The following is a 20,486-nucleotide window of genomic DNA, read 5'->3' on the forward strand; positions in this document are numbered from 1 at the left end:
CGAGATTTCATACAGATTTCATAAATTTAATATTCTTGTGACTTCGGCTTTGAGCAGATGTGAGGAGTAAGGGATAAAGAGGATCTCGTTCAAAAAAATAGCGGCTATCTCTCAACTTCACGTTTTCATCATTTATGTACAGTATCTGTAATTAACCCCATTCTTTTGTCACTGTACAATGTACAATTCAAATCCAAATGAAAAGCAATACTGAACTTGATCTGGAATGCCATAGTATTGTAAAACTGGTACTATTTTAAAGTGGGGGTGATCTTTAAATACATAAAACGTTCTTTTTTCTTTTTTTTTTTATTGTGAACTCTTAAGCCATAACACATCTGCCCGATGCTACGCTAGCCTACTCTATGCTCTGCGATCCCCACTGCCCAGATCTTCGTCGGGACGCTCGAGTACAGTCGAAGACAATAGAACCGGACTCTCATATTTTTATTCAAACTACGTGTATATTTGTCGTTATAGTAACTACAACATACTTATTTTAATATAAATCTAATTAACAGAGATCAAAGATTCATGAGTTTTTATAAAAATTATTTTATTATGATGGTTAGGCAGAGAATTTATCAAAACACCGTTTATTTAAAACAATTAAGTTTAACAAACAATTTATTAAATGGTTGTGCTCATAAAATTTAACTAACAATTTATTAGATGGTTTTGCTCAAAATAATGCATTAATAACAACACGGGTGTTGCGATTGTGATACTGATTTGTGACACTGTACGTGGCGTGCCCTTGACGTCGTATATGTGCACACCCTACCAAAACGTGGCAAGGCGTCGGGTAGCGTCGCATGGCGTAGCATCGGGTAAGTGTGTTCCCGCCTTTAGTCGGTTCACTGATATAAAAATAAACCAAAAACTCTTGTTGGTTCAACTATACAGTTTTAAGAATACATTTATACATGATGTTTACATCTTTTAAGTAATGATTGATAACGAAAAACAACTAGTAACATACGATACATAAACTTATAATACCCTGCAGTTTACCACGAAGAAGAAAATGACAAAACACTCATTTCGGAAGGAAAGTTTTACAAGTGTGATAAGTTATTTATTTTATCATTTTGATTTGGTACTTTAACAACATCCATTAGAAAGTTAAAACAAGGGCTGCAAGAGTTATGATAGAGGTAAATTACTAACTAAACACATTTTTGCACGAACGGATTAACTTTCCCAAGAAGGAAGGGAAAATCCACCCCCTCTGCTAACAGGTCTCTAGAATACGCTCTTGCAGTTGATTGGGTGAATAATTTTTTCATTAAAACTATATAACTGGATATAACCATACTTTCCTGCATCATTCGGGAAGGATAAGTAATTGTAGGGATAATACGGGTCAAAACAGAAAGAGAACGCCCGATAAATCGACGGAAAATGCATTTTTTACAAACATTGGTGAACTACATTGAATCATAATTACTAAAGCTCATTGTACAGCTATGTGCCAAACCTCTTTACAAATTGACATAAAAATTTTATACATATCACAAATTACAAATACACGAGTTAAATAAAAAAACAAAGACTAGAACTATTTTCAGGAGAATGAAAGTAATTGAAACAACTAGTGGGTGCGATAAGGCTATCGGTGTACAGAGCGGTTCGAACCCGGCATAGTACATGGAATTTTATTTGAGATTCATTTGCAAAAATGTATTTTAAAGTGGTTCTTACCTTCTACCATCTTACCTTTTGACACTCATCACGTAATTGGACGTTTTAGCCCTACTTTATTACAGGAATTACTTTACTTTGTTTTCTTTGTAGACATGCCACATATCACACCAAATCATAAATGGTTAAATACGATGAAACTTTGCTATAATTAATTAAGGTTTTTAGTTGAGATGAAAAAAAAGTTAATGGCACGAGCGGGATTCGAACCCACGATCTTCGGCTAGATACGCCGCAGCTCTACCACTTGAGCTATCGTGACCTCGATCCATTCGGACATCGACTTCCTATCTCAACCCCACCTTATGAGTTTTAATTAATTGTAATGTATTAATTGGTCAAGCGGACCACGAAATTAGTGAATTGAATTGAATCTTTGCTATAATATTCTGGTTGAAAATTAAAACTATGCTTTAATTGTCTACCTAAAATTGAACAAAGTAGAACATGTCCCTGCTTGACAGGCATATGGTATGAGGACCCTTTAAAGGAAATGTATTATTTTACGCTAAAATTAAAGAAATTTTCTTTGATGTAGGACTGAATGTAAAACAACTGACTACATTTGGCAAACAGCGAATATTCGGATCGGTTCAGGCTGAAGACCTGACCAGGAGATCTGAGAAAAACTACGGCGATCAAATTCTATGAGGATGGGAGGTGTGTAAAGCCTTTTTTCATTCAAAGAACATCCTTGTCAATAGTTAAAAAAACAGTTTCATCGATTCTGATTTTGGGCAGTTTTGTTTCGGGCAGCATGTAGGTTTTTTTCACATTCAAAGTAAAATTAGAACCAGGTTTCAATATATTATAAAACATTGGGTATTATACCTGGCAGAGAAAAATGTTTTAACATAAAAATCCTGTGAACCTTTTTTACAGTGTCATACTGTAGAAATCGTAATAATTGACACCCGTTAATTAAGAGCGCGAATTTTGATTAAATTGGGATGACTACCTTTTTATCAACAGGACGTACAGTTCCGATTAAAGGATAATCTTGCTTCGGCCGCCTATTGCTTCAAATGTTTAGGCATCAGAAGAAGAAGAGTGGAGATTTGAAATATTTAAAATATGGAAAATCGGCATGAACTAGAATAGTCGACACTGATAAAGAAATAAAAGACAAATAGTGAATGACTTGGGTTCGTGAGCAAAGTAAAGTAAGAAAGACCGTTAGTTAAACCGATGAACAGATAGCGGTTGGCAAAAAAAATTACATTATCCCATGTTATATTAAAATTAAACATGACGAGAAATGAGACAGTGCGTTTTAATAAAGATAAAAAATCTACCCAGAGTTTTGTAACGGTCATCTACAAATAATTTTCTTCAACTTCAGAGGGCAAGTGTAAACAATTTTATACGAATGCAGGAGGGAAAAGATTTTTTCAAATGAAATGGTATGAAAAAGTTAACTTTTTTTTGCAAATTAATACCTTGAACTTGCTACTTAAATAAAATTGACTAATCTTGCTTTACATTACTTTAAAGGTTTTGCTTTTTTCTAAAATTAAGCAAATTATATAATTATTATATATTTATATTGAAAATCAAGGGTGCAGAAAATATAAAAACGCATCAATAGCAAATAGAGATTAAAAAAATCGTAACATATTATATGAACAGAGCCAACTCTTAATTTATAATAAATAAAATTACAAATGAAAGTTTTCAACGAGGGTCGGTGGGAAATGTTTTCGGCATGTTTCCAACAACGTAGGGTCGAGAAACGCTGAGGGCTCTGAACTTACGCAGTAGAGAAAGTTACTGTACCACATTCGAGTCACTCCGACCAACTTTCGACGCCTACACGCTTTCAAATTGTAGTCATTTTAATCTTTTTCTCTTCCTAATTCGTCATAAATAAATTATTTGTGGCTCTGTAGTCATGCACCTATAGTATATAAGAATGCATTGTTGTTATAAACTTTCTATTCTAAATTTAGAGGAAAGCATTTATCAACCGTACACCTACTATCAACTTTTATATCTGCTCCTGAATGCTACATTAAAACGTCTTTCAACATTCTGTATTACTTTAGTTAATTATACTTGGTCGAGATGATAATGTTAGTGTCACGAGCACGATTCGAACCTACGAACTTCAGCACAATACGCTGATGCTCTAGCCCCACTTGAGCTATGGCGTCTTGAGTCAAACTCGGAGACCAACTCATCTCAACCTACAACCTTTCGAATTTTTTGTATTATGTTGTAAAATGTCATAGATAACGGATAAAAATTGTAATAATATAATTTATATTTGATCTTTTATTTCTGGAATATACTAACTTTATTTACAATTCTAAGTACCTACTTGACAGGGATACCCTAATTTGAAAACAAATTATTCAATACATACTATCAACTTTGAATAAGTTAAAGATTTTTATACATTAGTAATTTAGTTTTTTTGAGTTATGAACTACCATGATGTAACGTGTGAATCGGTTCAACTGAAGAACATTTAAAATAATAAATTGATCTCATGTATTTTACGTAATATCTTTTTATCTCGGGAATATTGAGTATACATTTTCCATACATCAACAACTTTAAGACGCATAATTTCGAAATTGTTATATCCCCCTCTCAAAGGAATAATAAGTATGAACCTATTTTTCCTAAAACGTTCACATTTGCTACAAAATAGCAAAAATTACATTTGTTTTAAATTTGAACTGAATTAAGATTCAAGTGTTAAAAAAATGTGTCCAGATTGTCCAGGGAGGACAGGTTATAATTTCAAAAAATATTATTTAATTTGATTTTGTATTGACTTTTGAACAAAACATTATCAAATAGATTAACGCGTTCAAATAATATACTTACTAAAAAAGAGTCCCTACACTATATATATTTTGTTACGAGGGTTCGCAACAGAAGAGGTCATATCAACCCTCGGGGTGCGGGGTGTGTGTGTGTGTGCGTGTGCGTGTGTGTGTGTGTGTGTGTGTGTGTGTGTGTGTGTGTGTGTGTGTGTGTGTGTGTGTGTGTGTGTGTGTGTGCTTAAGTTTTATTCCATCTTTTCACCAATTTGTTACCTGCTTATCCACCACTTCCCTTTCTACCGGAGGTCGCCGTCGGTGTCGATGACTAACCGGTACATCATTTGTCAGGCACAAGTATAAGTTTCACTTCCGTAGTTTTTGTGGGATTTCACGATGGTTTTTCTTTAAATTGAAAACCGAATAATTTAATTTGGGAAACCCAACATCTCAATTAGTGAGTAAATATAGCATTGTTCATCTTGATGTTTTTTACCCTTACGATGTGCCCTGCATTTGAAAAAAATGGTTTTCAATCATCAACTACTACATGACTTCTCAAAATCGGTCGAAAGGATACAAAGCCAACCTCTCTCTAACGCAGGCGCCTCTCTGCCTCTATCTCTTTTCGCCTCTTCGCCTCTGGCTCGAGAAATGCCGATCCGCTCCCCTCACTTTTTCCCACGAACGGGCCATGGCTAATACTTGTTACAACGTATTACACATTACCTTTACATTTACATTAGTATTACATTACATTTAGTACATGTACCTTCACCTAAGTACAAAAATATAAATATTTTTAACAGTAAAAGCGGTAGTATTCATATTTATAAACATACGATTCTACGTACATTTGGAACTTCAAATTTTATATTTCAATTAATTAAGGTTTTTAGTTGAGATAAAAAAGTCAGTGTCACGAGCGGGATTCGAACCCACGACCTTCGTCTAGATAAGCCGCTACTCTACCACTTGAGCAATCGTGACTTCGATCCACTCGGACACTAACTTCCCATCTCAACCCCACCTTTTGAATTTTCCCTCCTTTTTGCCATTTTTCATATTGTTTAAAACTCCTTAAGTCAAAGTAAGTATTCATAAACAATGATTAATATTCATCTCAGTATAGTACCCTATTAATTCGTTCATTTTTTATAAATCTAGCTTAAACTCTAATTAAACAATGTTCCATCTTTTATTGGGACTATAATGATTCTCTTGTAACATCCAAATTCATCAAAATTTATATTATAAAAATAAATAATTAATTGAAAAATATACAATTGACGCGAAATAATTGACATTCCTTTTCAGAGATTGAAGGATCATTTCTGATATGATTTAAATATAATAAGAAATGTTATATGACCTCAATTGCAAATTTTGTTCAGTGGGTGTTTAGAATAGACATCGGTGTAATCGAGAAAAGTACTAAAAAATCGAATATACCACATTTTTGCAGTGCAACACCATTTTAAAAAGATCATAGTTTATAACTTTAACAAAAAAAAAAAAAATGAACAAATAAGACGGTAAAATTTATTACTTGATATAGTCTGTACTATTTCTGCAAAGCGTGGCACTGTTGAACCGTAAACTTATAATAAGCCTAAGCTCGGACTTAGGTAAATAATTTGCCTTATTGGGATGGAGAAACATGAATCGCTTCCCTCGCACCCGTCATGGTAGTTATGAGTAACCAATTGCCCCTCAGACCGACACATCAGCAAAGTTTGGCGGGTCCAGACGCCCCATTTCTTTAAAATAGTCTAAAACTACCTAATCCCTAAATATCCTTGCCTTACTCGTGCGATAGCCTCCACCCCGTCGATTTAAAGTTAAACCATGTACAGTATTGACAATAAAGTTTATTTTTTTAAAAAAGTCTTCTTCGAGCGATTACTTAACTGGCGCCCGAACAGGGACCGCGAATAGCTAAAGTTTTAAAGTCGTGGTCCATTTGGCTCAACGGAACTTTTAGCGTGCAAATCGATGCTTTGATTGCGGTTCGAAGAAAAGTAATGTTAAGTCAAGGCCGAAGAAATTCTTGCTGCGACCATTCGTCTCATCCCGGAGGAAATGTCTTGAAAATCGCCCAAGACAGAAAAAAGAAGAACCAACTACCTAGAGAAGAAGAACACTGCCATAGGAGTTAATAGCCACCTTTCGCTTATTAAGCCTTACAAATTAATCCTTCCTTCTAACGTCTCAAAAAATTAATTATAAAATAAGAAAAGAAGACTATCATCACATTCCTTTCTTCGATGGAAACCCTTCGGAATTAGCCTTTTTTTGCTAATGTTTGGAAACCGCATACAACGTATTGTGTGCAAACAATATAACTAAAAGAAATTACAACCATAATTTTCATTCATCAAAACAAAAAGCAAACTAATTGTCCCTGCCAGAAATATACCTATTTCGCATGATGTAAGTCATTACTTATTTTATTTATACATTTGAAACAAAATTTTGCTGATTCAAGGTCATATAAAATTCTTAAAAAAGAGAAATGTAAACTAGACTTAATCTAAAGAATCCTCGATAGAATTTGTTAACAGTATTCAACAATTACGAAACTTAGTTGATATTCAACTAAAGCTAGACGGACTAAATTCAGACGTCTTGAAACAATTAATGACTAGGATAGATAAGGAATTATATTTCACATTTTTGTTTCCCTTCCCCTTTGAGTAATCGCATTATGATATTTAATCCATAAACAATATATGAAATTAGAAGCGTGATATATAACAGATGTTCTTTTGTATTATCTAATGTCATGTACAAGAAGTTCAGTGAATTCAATAAAATTCTAAACCATTATAATAATCCTCCGTATTTTAATATACAATATTCTCATGTACAACATACACCATTCAACAAATCCAAAATTATAAACGACAACAACAAAAACATTAATACAATATTAACAGAATATTTGAAAATAAAGCTAACTGCCAGAACAATAACAGTAAATATTTTGGACGAAGCATGTCGGATTGAAGATCTCCCAACGAAATGACTCATTGTGACAAAACAAAGACGAATCATGCTGTTAAAGATACAGTGATAAAATTAGAAAACACCATCGAGACGCTAACAGATAAATTCGATCATTTTTTTGGACTAGGTAAAGAATCGAAAGGAATCCCCGCAAATGTCAATTAGATTCTGTGAACCTATCATTACCATATTTCATTGACGGTCACGAACTGAAATTGTTAATAGATACGGGATCTTCTGAAAACTACATTACACCTACAGCAATACCCGAAGATACAATTTTATCAAATAACCCCTTCATACTTTCAACCCCCACTGGCAACAAGAACGGAAAAAATCGTGTAATCTAAGTTTGTACGAAATCTTTCAAAAACACGTAAATGCGAAATTTCACTTCTTTCCTTTTTCGGAAAAATATGACGTTTTTCTAGGGTCTTCGAGCGAGTACTTAACCCTGGTGAAGAAGAGCCAACAACTCTCATTTCCAGCCGTTTTTACATTTATCAGCGTTTTCCCCGTAGAAAGGTAATTACCGAACGGACTCAAGACTCGCTGTTTATTTTCTGGTTCTAGGAGGGCAAAAGTGAAATTCACTTTCACACTCTGACAATATACCGCATTTGACGAAGTATGTCTTTATATATCTAGGGCTTTAACTTTTTCGAATTGTAGTTTTATTAAAACGACACCAGACCATGATTTCCCATCCATGGAAATATAATTGCTATTAAATTTACTACAGCTAAATAATTCTCGATGCTTTTCATCTTTTCTGCCTTTGCTATTATGTTTCAAATTATGATAAGTTTAATTTTTTGGCCCCTGTTCAACTTCTGCTGCAGTCAAAATTTTATTGTTATTAAACAACAGAAAATTTAATTATGTTGGGTATCGAATATGAGAGAGAAAGAAACTCGTCTAAAGAAATTAAAAGGATGCTCCAAATTCAGACCATTACCCATATATGTTTAATGTAAGAAATTCTAACACTAAAATATACCAGACTGAGGATTTTCCATACCCGTCTGCCACACGGAAATCTGCTTCTTGTCAAAACCCGCGGAGGTTTATGCAAAGAAAGGCTTATCAGTGGGACTTCTTAGCCTGAATGCGCTATATGCCCGGTGACACTGTGCTAGCAGTAAAGAACGCTGTGACGGAGCGTTCGCAGCGTCAGTGGGCCGGGTCGTCTCAGAAACTACTGCCATTTAAGGAGATTAAGCATCGACCATACCTGTCTGACACACGAACACCTGCTTTTGGGTCAAAACCTGCACAGGAGTCCAGTTTATAGAGAAAGGTTGCTCGGTGTGATATGATCTAAGAATACCATGCCGAGTATGTACCACGGCTGATGTAAAAAGGTTACTCGGGCGGGCAAGTCAATTGTTGGGATACCGATTACATGTTCCCACGCATACTGAAATGTATATACTGCGTAAGTGTGTATGTTTGTGTGCATGTATATATATATAAGTTATGTTTCGAGTCCGAGTTTCTTCTTTTTTAAAAACAACTTTATTTAAAAATAGATACAAATTCAACGATATGCCCTCGGTGAATTGTTTAAGTATCAAAAGAAGCTCAAAGACTGGTTTTACATTTTTCCCTGGCTCGCTTATCGCCTCGGGTTAAGAGGGAGACAAATGCAGTTGTGCTTAGTTAGCGTAAGACAAGCTTGCATTTGTCTGTACAAATAAACACGTAGTTATTATTAGTTATAATATATAACTTATATATAACGTGGAATTTTAAATTGAAATATGTGTCAATGGGAGTTATGGAGTAACCAATTGCTCCTCAGACCCGACACGTCAGCAAAGTCTAGCAGATCCAGACGCCGCCCATCGTCTTAATCAGCGTTTCTTTAAAATAGTGTAAAAACCCTATCCCCAAATATCCTTGCTTTACTCGTGCGATAGCCTTCTCCCCGTCACTCTGTCGGTTTAAACTCAAACATTGTCCAGTTTTGTCAATAAAGTTTCTTTTTTAAAAAGTTTTCTTCGAGCGATTACTTAACTTGGGTTCATGAGAGGGTCGATGGCGGAACATCGAGTACTCAATGAAATAACTTCACTTTTCGTACCACTGGGAAGAAAATATATTCAGATGTATATATAATTATTGTAAGTTCAGTGAACGTAAATTAACCACCTAAGAAATTCGTTCATGTTATTATATTCGGAACGCTTAACTATATTTATGCATTATTATATTTAAAATGTTTAGCACAATTACTGTGACGTAACACGTTACTTAATGTAACATCGACTTCGAAGTACATTTTGTAATTCGATTGCTTAAAATCATAACTTGCGGTGAACACGAAAGTTCGCTAAGCAGCCCCTTATTTAATTTTTCAGCAAGCGACAAGTTAACGGTGACTGTTAATTAAAGCACTACGATATAAGTTGTTGCTTGAAATTAATGATAGTAGCGTTAATGAACTCGAAGCCCCTAATTCTCGCCCAATAAGCGAATATAAACGAGCGGAACTGTTCCAGTTTCCCGAGGTGGTCTAGGGCTTCCATGATTGATTTGAAAATTATCAGAAACGGACGCGTTCTGACCCACTCTATCCTAAACGGAATAGACGGGGAGATAATAGCTTTATCTTATATATAGGCCAATTTCGGAGAAATATGTGAACAACAAAATCTGTGAGGGGTACCCTGGAGATTGGTACGGACGTTATATCTAATAAAAAGCCTGGAACATAACAAACTTCCGATTTGATGGATATTCTTTGAAATATTGTATTGGGTTGTCCGGAAAATAATGCAGGATTTTAAGTTTTCATTTAAAAAAATCTATATAAAATATTCTGTTTACGTTTACAGGATTACTCATTTGTATGAATGTCAACACTTATTAATCCTCTTCCAAATGATATTGTTTGTTTACCTCTGTAGCATTCCGCTACTTGGAAATAATTCAGTCATCCTTATAATGTCAAAGCGAGAATTTCGTACGATTTTCTTTTACGAGTTTAAACTCGGCCGAAGCGGAGCCCAAACGGCTAGAAACATTAACCAAGTCTGGGGCGAGGGTTGTGTTAATGAGTGCACTGTGCAAAGGTGGTTTAAAAAATTTCGGGAGGGAGATTTCAGCCTTGAAGATGAAGAAGGTCGTGGAAGGCCTTCCTCTCTTAATGATGATGTTCTGCGATCAGTGGTGGAAGAAAACCCCAAAACAACTGTTCGAGAACTTGCAGAGCAACTCAAAGTCAGTAAAACGACCGTCGCTGACCACCTCAAGGCGATTGGAAAAGTGAAAAAACTCGAAAATTGGGTTCCACACTCATTAAACGATCGCCAAAAAAATCAGCGCTTTGATGTTTGTGCATCACTTCTTTGTCGAAACAAAAATGACCCATTTCTGGCCAGAATTGTTACATGTGACGAAAAGTGGATTCTCTACGATAACACTAGACGTTCTGGACAGTGGCTCGACAAAGGAGAAGCTCCAAAGCCCCCAACTCATCAAAAAAAGGTAATGGTTACGGTATGGTGGGCTTCATTTGGTTTAATACACTACAGCTTCTTAAATCCTGGCGAAACCATCAATGCTGAATCATACTGTAACCAAATTAATACCATGCATCAGAAATTGGCAGTAATGAAGCCCTCTTTGGTCAATCGGAAAGGGCCCATTTTGTTGCATGACAACGCTCGACCACATGTGTCACGTGTAACGTCACAAAAATTATTGGAGCTTGGCTATGAAACTTTGCCTCACCCACCCTACTCTCCGGACCTCTCGCCTACTGACTACCATTTTTTTAGACACCTGGACCACTACTTACAACACATAATATTCAAAAATCAAACGGAACTGGAAAATGCATTTATTGACTTTATCAATTCTAAAAATTCTGAATTCTACTCAGACGGAATTAATAAGTTACCAACACGTTGGGAGAAATGTATTGAGAGTATGGGAAATTATTTTGATTAAAGAACATTGCTTTAAAGTAACTAGTTTCTTTTTTTTTGTTTAATACCAAAATCCTGCATTATTTTCCGGACAACCCGATATATATATATATACCCAATTGATTTTTTTCTGCCCTTAATTTGTCTCATTGATTTTATCAATAAATGTTTGTTTATGCTATTTTTTAAATTGTGAATATCAATTGGAGGTAATCAAACTTAATACTTAATCCAAAACAACAATAAAGGATTTTTCAATGTTTACTTCTTACGGAATTTAAAATGTTTATTCAGACTCATTAGAATTCTGAAGCAATAATCTTTAGTTTTCAATTTTTTTCCCTTTTGAACATAGCTTTCGCTATTAGTCTACTGCTCTATTGTATCCTCGTATACTTCATATCCTTTCTGACCCCAAACCCACCACACCAGGTCCGGCGTCCTGAGGCAGAGAAGTATATCAGTGGAGTCATGGAAAAGGCGCTAACACAAGAAACTCTGTGAGGAAGTAATTATTTGCGTTTATCCGGTTAAATTAATATATTACATTTATAAATAAAACTTATATTGCTCTATAAATTTCAATACTTTGTGAGTATAATAACATTTTATAATCAAACCGCTTTTCAATTGATTGCATTTGATATTAACCATTTACTACGTTCCCTCGTTCTTTTGCGAAACTGGAACAGATCATTATGGCGTATTCCAGGTCATCAAACACATCACAAGTTTCGCAGACGTCAGTCTGCCTTTGGTAGACTTTTTTAGGTGTAAACCGATCATAACCGAATAATACCTTGTGGTATTAAAAATTACCGCCTTTATACCATGGATTTTTGTTTAAACGGGGGGTAGATAGATTGGCAGAATTTGCCTGCCGGGATATCTTTCTAGTGTAGATGTCATTCAAAAAGGTTTTCTGACTGAAAGTTTTTCTTGGCGTCGGGGATCGGTACGAAAGATTTTTCGATGCTTTCGATGTTTGTAGTGTGTTCCATCAGGTATCAGAACCACAGGACCGTTTTTTGACTTAGAGAATTTAACGAAACCGGCACCTTACTCTTGGTCAAGCGATCCATCAGTTCCAGGAAATTTGAGGTGTCCAAATTTCTGAACGCACTGCTCGAAAAACATTAAATAAATACGGACTGATGGCTTTTCTGTAGCCAGAATTGATGGAACTGACAGAGTTGGACGGCTCCTATTTGCTCGACAACATAGCCATTGGCCTTTAGACGATTGGTCTGCTGTACTTTTTACAGATGAGTGTAGATTTGCCCTAGGATCAACGGATGGGCGTGAAAGAATGTGGAGAAGGCGAAATGAAAGGTACGAAGGTTGTAATTTTTCCCAGAGCCAACCTTTTCAACGTAGCTCAGTGAGGGTGTGGGCGGGAATTTCAATGGAGAGTTGAACAGGTTGATCGTTTTTTGCTGAGTGTCTTTGACGGCCACACGCCATCTGAATGAAATTTTGGAACATCATGCGTTGCCTTCCCTCGATTAAATCAGCGATAATTCTATTCTAATGCACGATAATGCCCGTTCACATGTCGCTCTCATAGTACAGACGTACCTTCAATAGCATAACATCAGGGTCTTAGCCTAGCCAACCCCCGTTCTCCAAACTTGAACCCCACCGAGCATTTCTTCGATAACCTCAAAAGACGAATTAGAGCAAACCATAATTTCCTGATGCACTCCACGATCTTGAACGGTCGCGAAGAAGAATGGGCTAACCTCCAGCAAAGAGACATTTCCAGACTTGTAGAAAGTATGCTGTTCACCAGTGAACAACAAAATGACGCCAGCGAACACCGCCGGAGGTAGGAGGTTGAAATTATTACAAATAGAATTGCGTGTTTCGGCACCAAGGGAAGGATTGATTCCCGATTGATGGGGAGATAAATGAATTTAGTAATAATTAAATAATTAAATTAAACGTCAGTCAGATAGGAAGGGAGCAACGAGATTATTGTTCTAAAAGTAAGTTTATATTTGGAAGCGAGGGAATTCCATAAGCTGAACGCATTAATTTTGTTTTTAGGAGGATAAATGTCAGAAGATTAACAACGAGTTTGACGGGAGTGTATAGAGGGTCTGATAATAAGATCGTATATCATAAGCAGGGAAGAGAATGAAAATGAAATAAATGTTTAAGTGGTTCAACAAAGCTAGATAAGATTGATACTGGACAAAATCATTTGGAGATAGAGATTAGGAATTTAACATAATTAGAGGTCACAATAGCTTCCTTTCATGATTTAAAAAACATGGAGTTCTTTAAGGAAAAAGTTCAGAATTGCAAAAAAACAGGAAGGTTACTGGAAAAATGCTTTAATCAGCTTTACAAGATGTTCATTATTTCGTCTCATTTTATGGCATTTTTTGAAAACTTAAGTTAAATTAACTAAAAAAATAAAATAACAGTTAAAAATACGGAAAATCATTTGTTTATTAAATACGCTTACAGCCTTTCACATGTTTCAAATATAAACTAAGCCTCCAGAACACAAAGCCTAGTACATCACAGGCAAACAATAATTATTTAAATTTGCTAACCAATGCTAACCAAAAGCAAGGGACGAAGAGAATAGCATATGAGTACGACTGCAAAAATTAAAAATATGTACTTTTCAAAAAACAACTAGGTATTATTAACCGTGAGTCTAAATAACGTATAGAACACAGACAGTTGTTCATAACGAATCAGATTGACTCTCAGAAATTTACGTGTGTTACTAATTTGAAGGGGGCCGCGGTGGCTGACTCGTAGGGGCGTCCGACATGTATTAACCACGCTAGCATGGGGTTCTGGGTTCGAATCCCGGCCGAGTCCTTGATTTTTTAATTGTGTATAATAGGAAAAAAGCATTGTAAAGTGGTTCGCCGTCCGCGATATCCGAAAAGTAGTTAGACGTTGTGTCCTCCTGTAGACAGGAATTACTTTATTTTTTACTTACTATCGTAAAGAGTTCACGCCACGTTTTCCTTGATTTTGTTTTTCAGCCGAAGAGGAAAGCTGCTTAACAGCTAAAATCCGTAAGACTTTTGATAAAGAAAAAAAAACGGAAAATTAACCTATTGTACATTCTTTGAGCTCTGTCAAAATCTGGCTGATGTTAGTTATAATAATAAATCATATGTTATTGCACATACATTACACATACTTTATCCATTATTTGTTAATGTTAATAATTGTTACTAATAGCCTATGCAATTTTCGTTGATAATACAATTTTTTAAAAATGATTGTAATATGCTTTGACACTCGTCCGCGCACGCTATACCCTCCTATGTGACTGGAATTACTATATTTTTTATTACAATTAATTAATGTTTTTAGTTGAGATAAAAAAGTCAATGGCACGAGCGGGATTCGAACCCACGATCTTCGGCTAGATACGCCGGTGCTCTACCNTCTAGCCGAAGATCGTGGGTTCGAATCCCGCTCGTGCCATTGACTTTTTTATCTCAACTAAAAACCTTAATTAATTGTAATATATTAATTGATCAAGCGGGCCACGAAATTAGTGAATTTATATTTTTTATTTTACTAACCGCAAGTCATTTTGACTCAATTGCCGATAATTTATAATCTCTTCCGTTTCTATGGACTAAAATGTTATAGGTAGGGAGTGAAATGATTCTGTTTTGGACTGCCGGCTTAAAATTAGTGAAACATAAAAATGTAGTTTCGGAGAGTTCGAAGTAAATATTTTGAACTTGATAATAAAGGTTATAAACAAATTTTCCATGATGCTATAAGCTATCCGCTAATTTTATTTGTCAAATTTCGATAAAAGTGCTTTATAGTTTATAATTGGGTCTAGTGTTTCATCGAACAGAGCACATGTTATCTCTATCTTTCGTAATCATTAACGGATTTTGCGGGATGCTCTCTCTACCATTTCGCTACCGCGTACGACTCTTCACAAAGTAAATTTGTGCGGTGTAAGCACCTTCATTACTTATTGAACAAAGCCTACCTATTGCAAAAGTAAGCAACTGTACGAACAAAGTTGTAATTTTGATGTCGACATCGCTGTTTTCGGAACATTCGGAAATGAATGGTCGTATATTTTGCTAGCTTGATCGAAATCTTCGCTCTTTCGTATACACTAAATTAAACCTCGATTTTAGTTCGTTAGAGTTTTGTAAAATGTCAAGGATGAAGAAATTTAAAAGAAAGAAGTTCACTCAGTTCCTTCTTCGAACTTTCGTGCAATAAATCTCCTTCATCTACCTAAAATATGATAAATTATCAATTTAACCGCGTAATTATTACGCTGATTTATAATACTTTGTAAACAATTATAACATTAAGGCTGGTATTAATCACATCAAAATAATAACCTTTAACAGTCTGCACAATACGATTTAACATAAAATAACTAGGACTGTCAAATCGATACCATCACATAAAATTGAACAGAAGTGATTGTTTTTTTTTGTTTTTTATATTTTCTTTCGCTCAGTAATATCGTCTTCTTTATAAAAATCCGATGGCCTGATGACACGACCGTTTCATTTCCTGCTCTGTGGAAGTACTCATTCTAACGCACAGCCATAATTTATTTCCTTTGTAAAGGCCGTCCGATAGATTCGCCCCTTTTTCAAATAGAACTGTTTCTCTTGTCGCAATGACTCGGTATTATATTTTGTTTATTTCCCGTTAAATTACTTCGACAGGCTGCACGACCTCCCCCTTGGCCCGTGTAAATCCTGTAAAGTTGACAACTTCTTCAGCTTAATCTGTCTAAAAAAAGCAATAATATTGATAAAAATACACAATAAAAATTGTATTGTCTAAAATACATTTTATAATTAATTATAATGCGGTAAACTTTGGGTGGTATGTGTGGTGATTAGTGACCGTTAATCGATCATTATTCAGAAATCGTGAGATGCGGTCTGATGTGATGTAGGTTTCACAAAAACATTTTCTTTATCCTGCCAACGTTTCGATCTTTATCGAGATCATCTTCAGGGCTCAAAGGATTTGTCTTCTGTGTAATTGTGCCATTCTTGCGTGTCGTGTTGAGAGTGCAGAGTCTCAATAAAGATCGAAACGTTGGCTTGATAAAGAATATGTTTTTCTTCTGTTAGTAAAGTTTTCACTGGGTTACTTCTACGGAGAATAGAGGCATTTGTAACACAACGCAACCTCCTCAGCGAGTTGCAGGTTGGGTTCCGGAAAGGTTTTTGGGCTATGGCTAATTTATTTGTGCTCTCAAATATAATCAATTTAAACTTTTCAAAAGGTAGAAAAGCTTTTTTTTAAACTTTTTTTTGTAAAAAACCTTAAGGCAGCACTTGATTCAATAGGTACGAATTCGCTAATTCTGAAACATTCCAATCTGGGTTTCTCTTTCAAAATATTAAATACTCTGAAATCTACGTTTCGTTCTACGATTTCAGCTGTGTGATATAAAAATGATATTTTGGAGTTTTTCTAGCTTAAAACCGGTGTGAGACGCGGGGGGTTGTTAACGCCAATCCTATTTTCTTGTTTTAGATAATCTAAGTTCCATTCTTGAATGTGGCATCACCATAGGGGAGAAATTTATTAAGATTATTTTGTACGCGGACGATATAGATCCTATATAATCCTATCAGATAGAGTCGAATACCTTCAAAGAAATATTAATCTATTAGAAGGCGTTTGTGACCGATGGAACTTTACCGTAATCCTGGAAAAATCAAAAATTATAATTTTTAGAAAAGGTGGTAGACAGGCTCGGTCAGAGAGTTGGAGTTACAAGGGCAAGATGATAGATGTTATAAATAACTTCAAATGCCTACGGGTCAGTTTTTTGACGAAATTATCTTTTACGTACCATCTACAACCCAAAGCAACAATTGCTAAGCTTGTAGTAAATAAACTTTGAATGATTTGAATGATGTTCACCCAGGACTTGATACAGCTTTCAGCAAAGTTCAAAGTGTTTTACAGCGTTTGTCGTTCGATCTTGTGCTATGCTTGCCAGATCTGGTACAGATTCTGTTCCAGAGAAACAAGGTAATAGGAAAGGTTCAGTGATTTTGTATTAAAAAGCTCTTATCTCTTCCGGGCCCTACCCCGTCACATATGTTCTTGTTAGAAACTGGGGTTGACGTTCTATTTATTTTTACCCTGAAACTACATTTTTTATTTGTTTTCAAACGGATGAACTTTGAATCTCTGCCTCTACCCAAAATTACAATCACAGCATGATGATGAACACGAATTGTTGTTGGTTTTCTAAGGGCCGGTTGCACCAACTTCGTTTAACCTTGGTTCAGTACTGAACGAAGTTCAACACAAATATCGGCGTTTTTCAATCTCTATTGGTCCGAGATCAAGTGATGAACGTCGATCAATTCTGAACGGTCGTCGAGCTCGGGTTAAACAGGGTTCAGAGCTGAACAACGTTCATTTGATAATATAACCTGCGCGTTGTTTAACTGTGTATTGAGATAGATCGAAAAGGACGAATTTTTACGTTGCTATTTAGAAGAATTAACAGATGATGAAGATTTCCTTGAGTTAGTAGCTTTACATATTAACAAAGAAAGGGTTTTTAGAACCAGACAGGAACATTTTCACGAATGGGATAACGATGAATTCTTTAATAAATTCAGGATGACAAAGAATGCAGTGAACTTTGTGTTACAGAAAATAAGAAATTCAATAACTCATTGTACTACCAGGCAAGTGGTATTAACTAGTTATCTTTGAATAGCAATATATATATATTTTTTTTTTGACGACTGATAATGTTATGTTTTCAGAAATCATGCTACCTCCCCCGATCTGATGTTTCTAACTACAATCCGATTTTATGCAACTGGATCGTTTTTGGTGATTTTAGTGGATTGCATAAATCTACTATATGTAGAATGGTGCGCAGAGTTTCTCGAGCTCTTGCATCATTGAGGCGAGAATTTATTCATTTCCCAAATAATGAATCTGGAAGAATGGCTGTCTGTGCTGAAATGTACAAAATCAGCAAGATTTCAAAGTGCATAGGTGCTATTGATTGCACTCATGTTCGTTTACAATCTCCAGGTATAAAATAAATTGCAAATATCTTTTTTCCATTTCTAGTTTTTCTGTTTAATTTTTAGGTGCTAATCAAGCATAACTGTTTCGCAACAGGAAAGGATTCTTTTCATTGAATGTACAAACAGTTTGCGATGCAGAACTGAAGTTCGAAAACATTGTTGCCAGGTGGCCAGGTAGCACACATGATGCCCACATTTTTAGAAACTCAATGTTAAAAACACAATTTGAAAAAGGAGATATGCAAGATCTTGTTTTAGATGGTGACAGTGGGTATCCTCTAAAAACGTACTTGCTAACAAAATTAAATCACCCAACCACAAGAGGGGAAATATTGTACAATGAATCATTAATCACATCAAGAAACGTTGTCGAGAGATCATGTGGTGTTTGGAAACGTCGCTTTCCTATACTTGCTATTGGAATGAGGTGCAACTTTAATTTGGTTGAGCCAATTGTGGTAGCAACTGCAGTGTTGCATAATATAGCATGCATTTTCAAAGATCCGATTCCATTCATCAATGGTGACATAGAAACACAAATTATTAACCTTCAGTTCGATCGAATTGGAGAAGTAGAATATGATGGGAAAGCAAGAATTCCATTTATTGAATATTTTGACACCTTATAGAAACACCATCGTAGGTATAGAAGTTATGTAAGGAAGCAATAAAAAAATGTACATACATATTTATATGTACATATAATAAAAGATAAATAATAATTTAGTGTAAAGGAAATAATAAAAATGTAATGTAAATTAAAATAATCTAATCATAAGAAATACTACTTTTAATAAAATATAACTATTATGCTATTATATAATTCATTTTTCATTTTTGATTTCAAAAGTTCCTTTTCTAATTCGAGGGCTTCAAGGCGTGTCTCGTGCTCTTTTTTGTTTTGAAGCACCCTTATTTTATATTATTCTAAAATACACTTCATTTTTAACTCATTCTCTTTCTTGTCACATTCTATTTTGTTGTCCAATTCTTCTAGCGTTTTTTTTTTTCAGCCAGGTGTCGTGCCCTTGTTGCTGTAGTGCAGCTAACTCAGTTTTCGTAATAGCCCACTTTGATATTTAATCCCGTAAAGGGGCTTTCTTGTACTCTAAAATTGACAATGAGTTAACTTAATTACCTTAACTGTATCAGCAATAAAAAATTAAGATAAATATAAATCCTTTCCTTACCTTTCCTCAGAGGTGCGAAGACAGGCTTTTTTAATAATGCTGGATTGTAATCCGCCCATGAGCAAGATGGCTCTGGCAAAGCAGCAGTGGTTTCTGCTACGTTTATCGGTTCATCTAGCGCTATTAGTTCATCTTCTTTCTGAAAAAGAACACCATTATTGCGAAGGTTAAAATAAATATCTATTTATAAAGTACTTACCTCTGGGCACACAATATTGCAATTGTTGTCAACCTCAATCTCAACCACTTCCACGTTCATGCTTTCATTTTCTGGAATATTAATTTAAAATAAATATTAATATAAGATTTCAGAATACAATAAAAAAAGGGTTAAAAGTGAAATATGAATAACTTACCTGGTTTATCATCATCGTACTGGCTTTGGAAACCAGTTAACATACTTACTACTTTGTATTGTATTAATACTTTGTCCTGACTGTCGTCAGCTGGAAGTGGTGGCCCACCTCCAGTTTTTTTCATATGGGCACTTTTATCGGAAAGTTTTTTTTTCCTCTTTTCGTAATATTTTCGTACTTTCCTTTTAAAACGGCACTACTTCTCGCAGTACCTCCACTCAAAGAGTTATACTCCGCTGTAATCTGTAGCCAACAGTCAGCCTTTTGTTTGGCACTTACAGCGTCTGTCTTTTTATTTTCCAAAATGAGGACATATTTTCGAACTAGGTCTAACAAAATATTTTCCTCGGTTTTAGTGAAATTCGTCGCCCGTTTTTTGTCCGACATATTTTACAAATGAAATAACACAAACAACGAATACAAACAATGGATGTAGATAAAAACTACAAACCAAAACTAATTAAAAGTCTAT

The 20,486-nt window shown here is 35.2% G+C and overlaps 2 protein-coding genes across 2 annotated transcripts; one reads left to right on the forward strand and one right to left on the reverse strand.

The window, feature by feature from the left end:
* Positions 1–18,266: 18,266 nt before the first annotated feature.
* Positions 18,267–19,097, forward strand: LOC106673591 (putative nuclease HARBI1). Its single transcript, XM_024229866.1, is given in 2 exon segments — positions 18,267–18,472; positions 18,532–19,097. Coding segments are annotated over 2 exon segments (735 nt in total). The 5' UTR covers positions 18,267–18,303.
* Positions 19,098–19,403: 306 nt separating this feature from the next.
* Positions 19,404–20,138, reverse strand: LOC112128082. The gene is made up of 4 exons (XM_024229867.1): positions 20,015–20,138; positions 19,858–19,928; positions 19,659–19,797; positions 19,404–19,576 (listed from the first exon to the last, which is right to left on the reverse strand). Exons 1-4 carry the CDS (start codon positions 20,136–20,138, stop codon positions 19,548–19,550), a joined length of 363 nt encoding a protein of 120 aa, XP_024085635.1. The 3' UTR covers positions 19,404–19,547.
* Between the last annotated feature and the right edge of the window lie 348 nt (positions 20,139–20,486).

Source organism: Cimex lectularius, unplaced genomic scaffold (assembly GCF_000648675.2).
Source record: "Cimex lectularius strain Harlan isolate CLEC.00 unplaced genomic scaffold, Clec_2.1 scaffold482, whole genome shotgun sequence".
Taxonomy (NCBI): Eukaryota; Metazoa; Arthropoda; class Insecta; order Hemiptera; family Cimicidae; genus Cimex; species Cimex lectularius.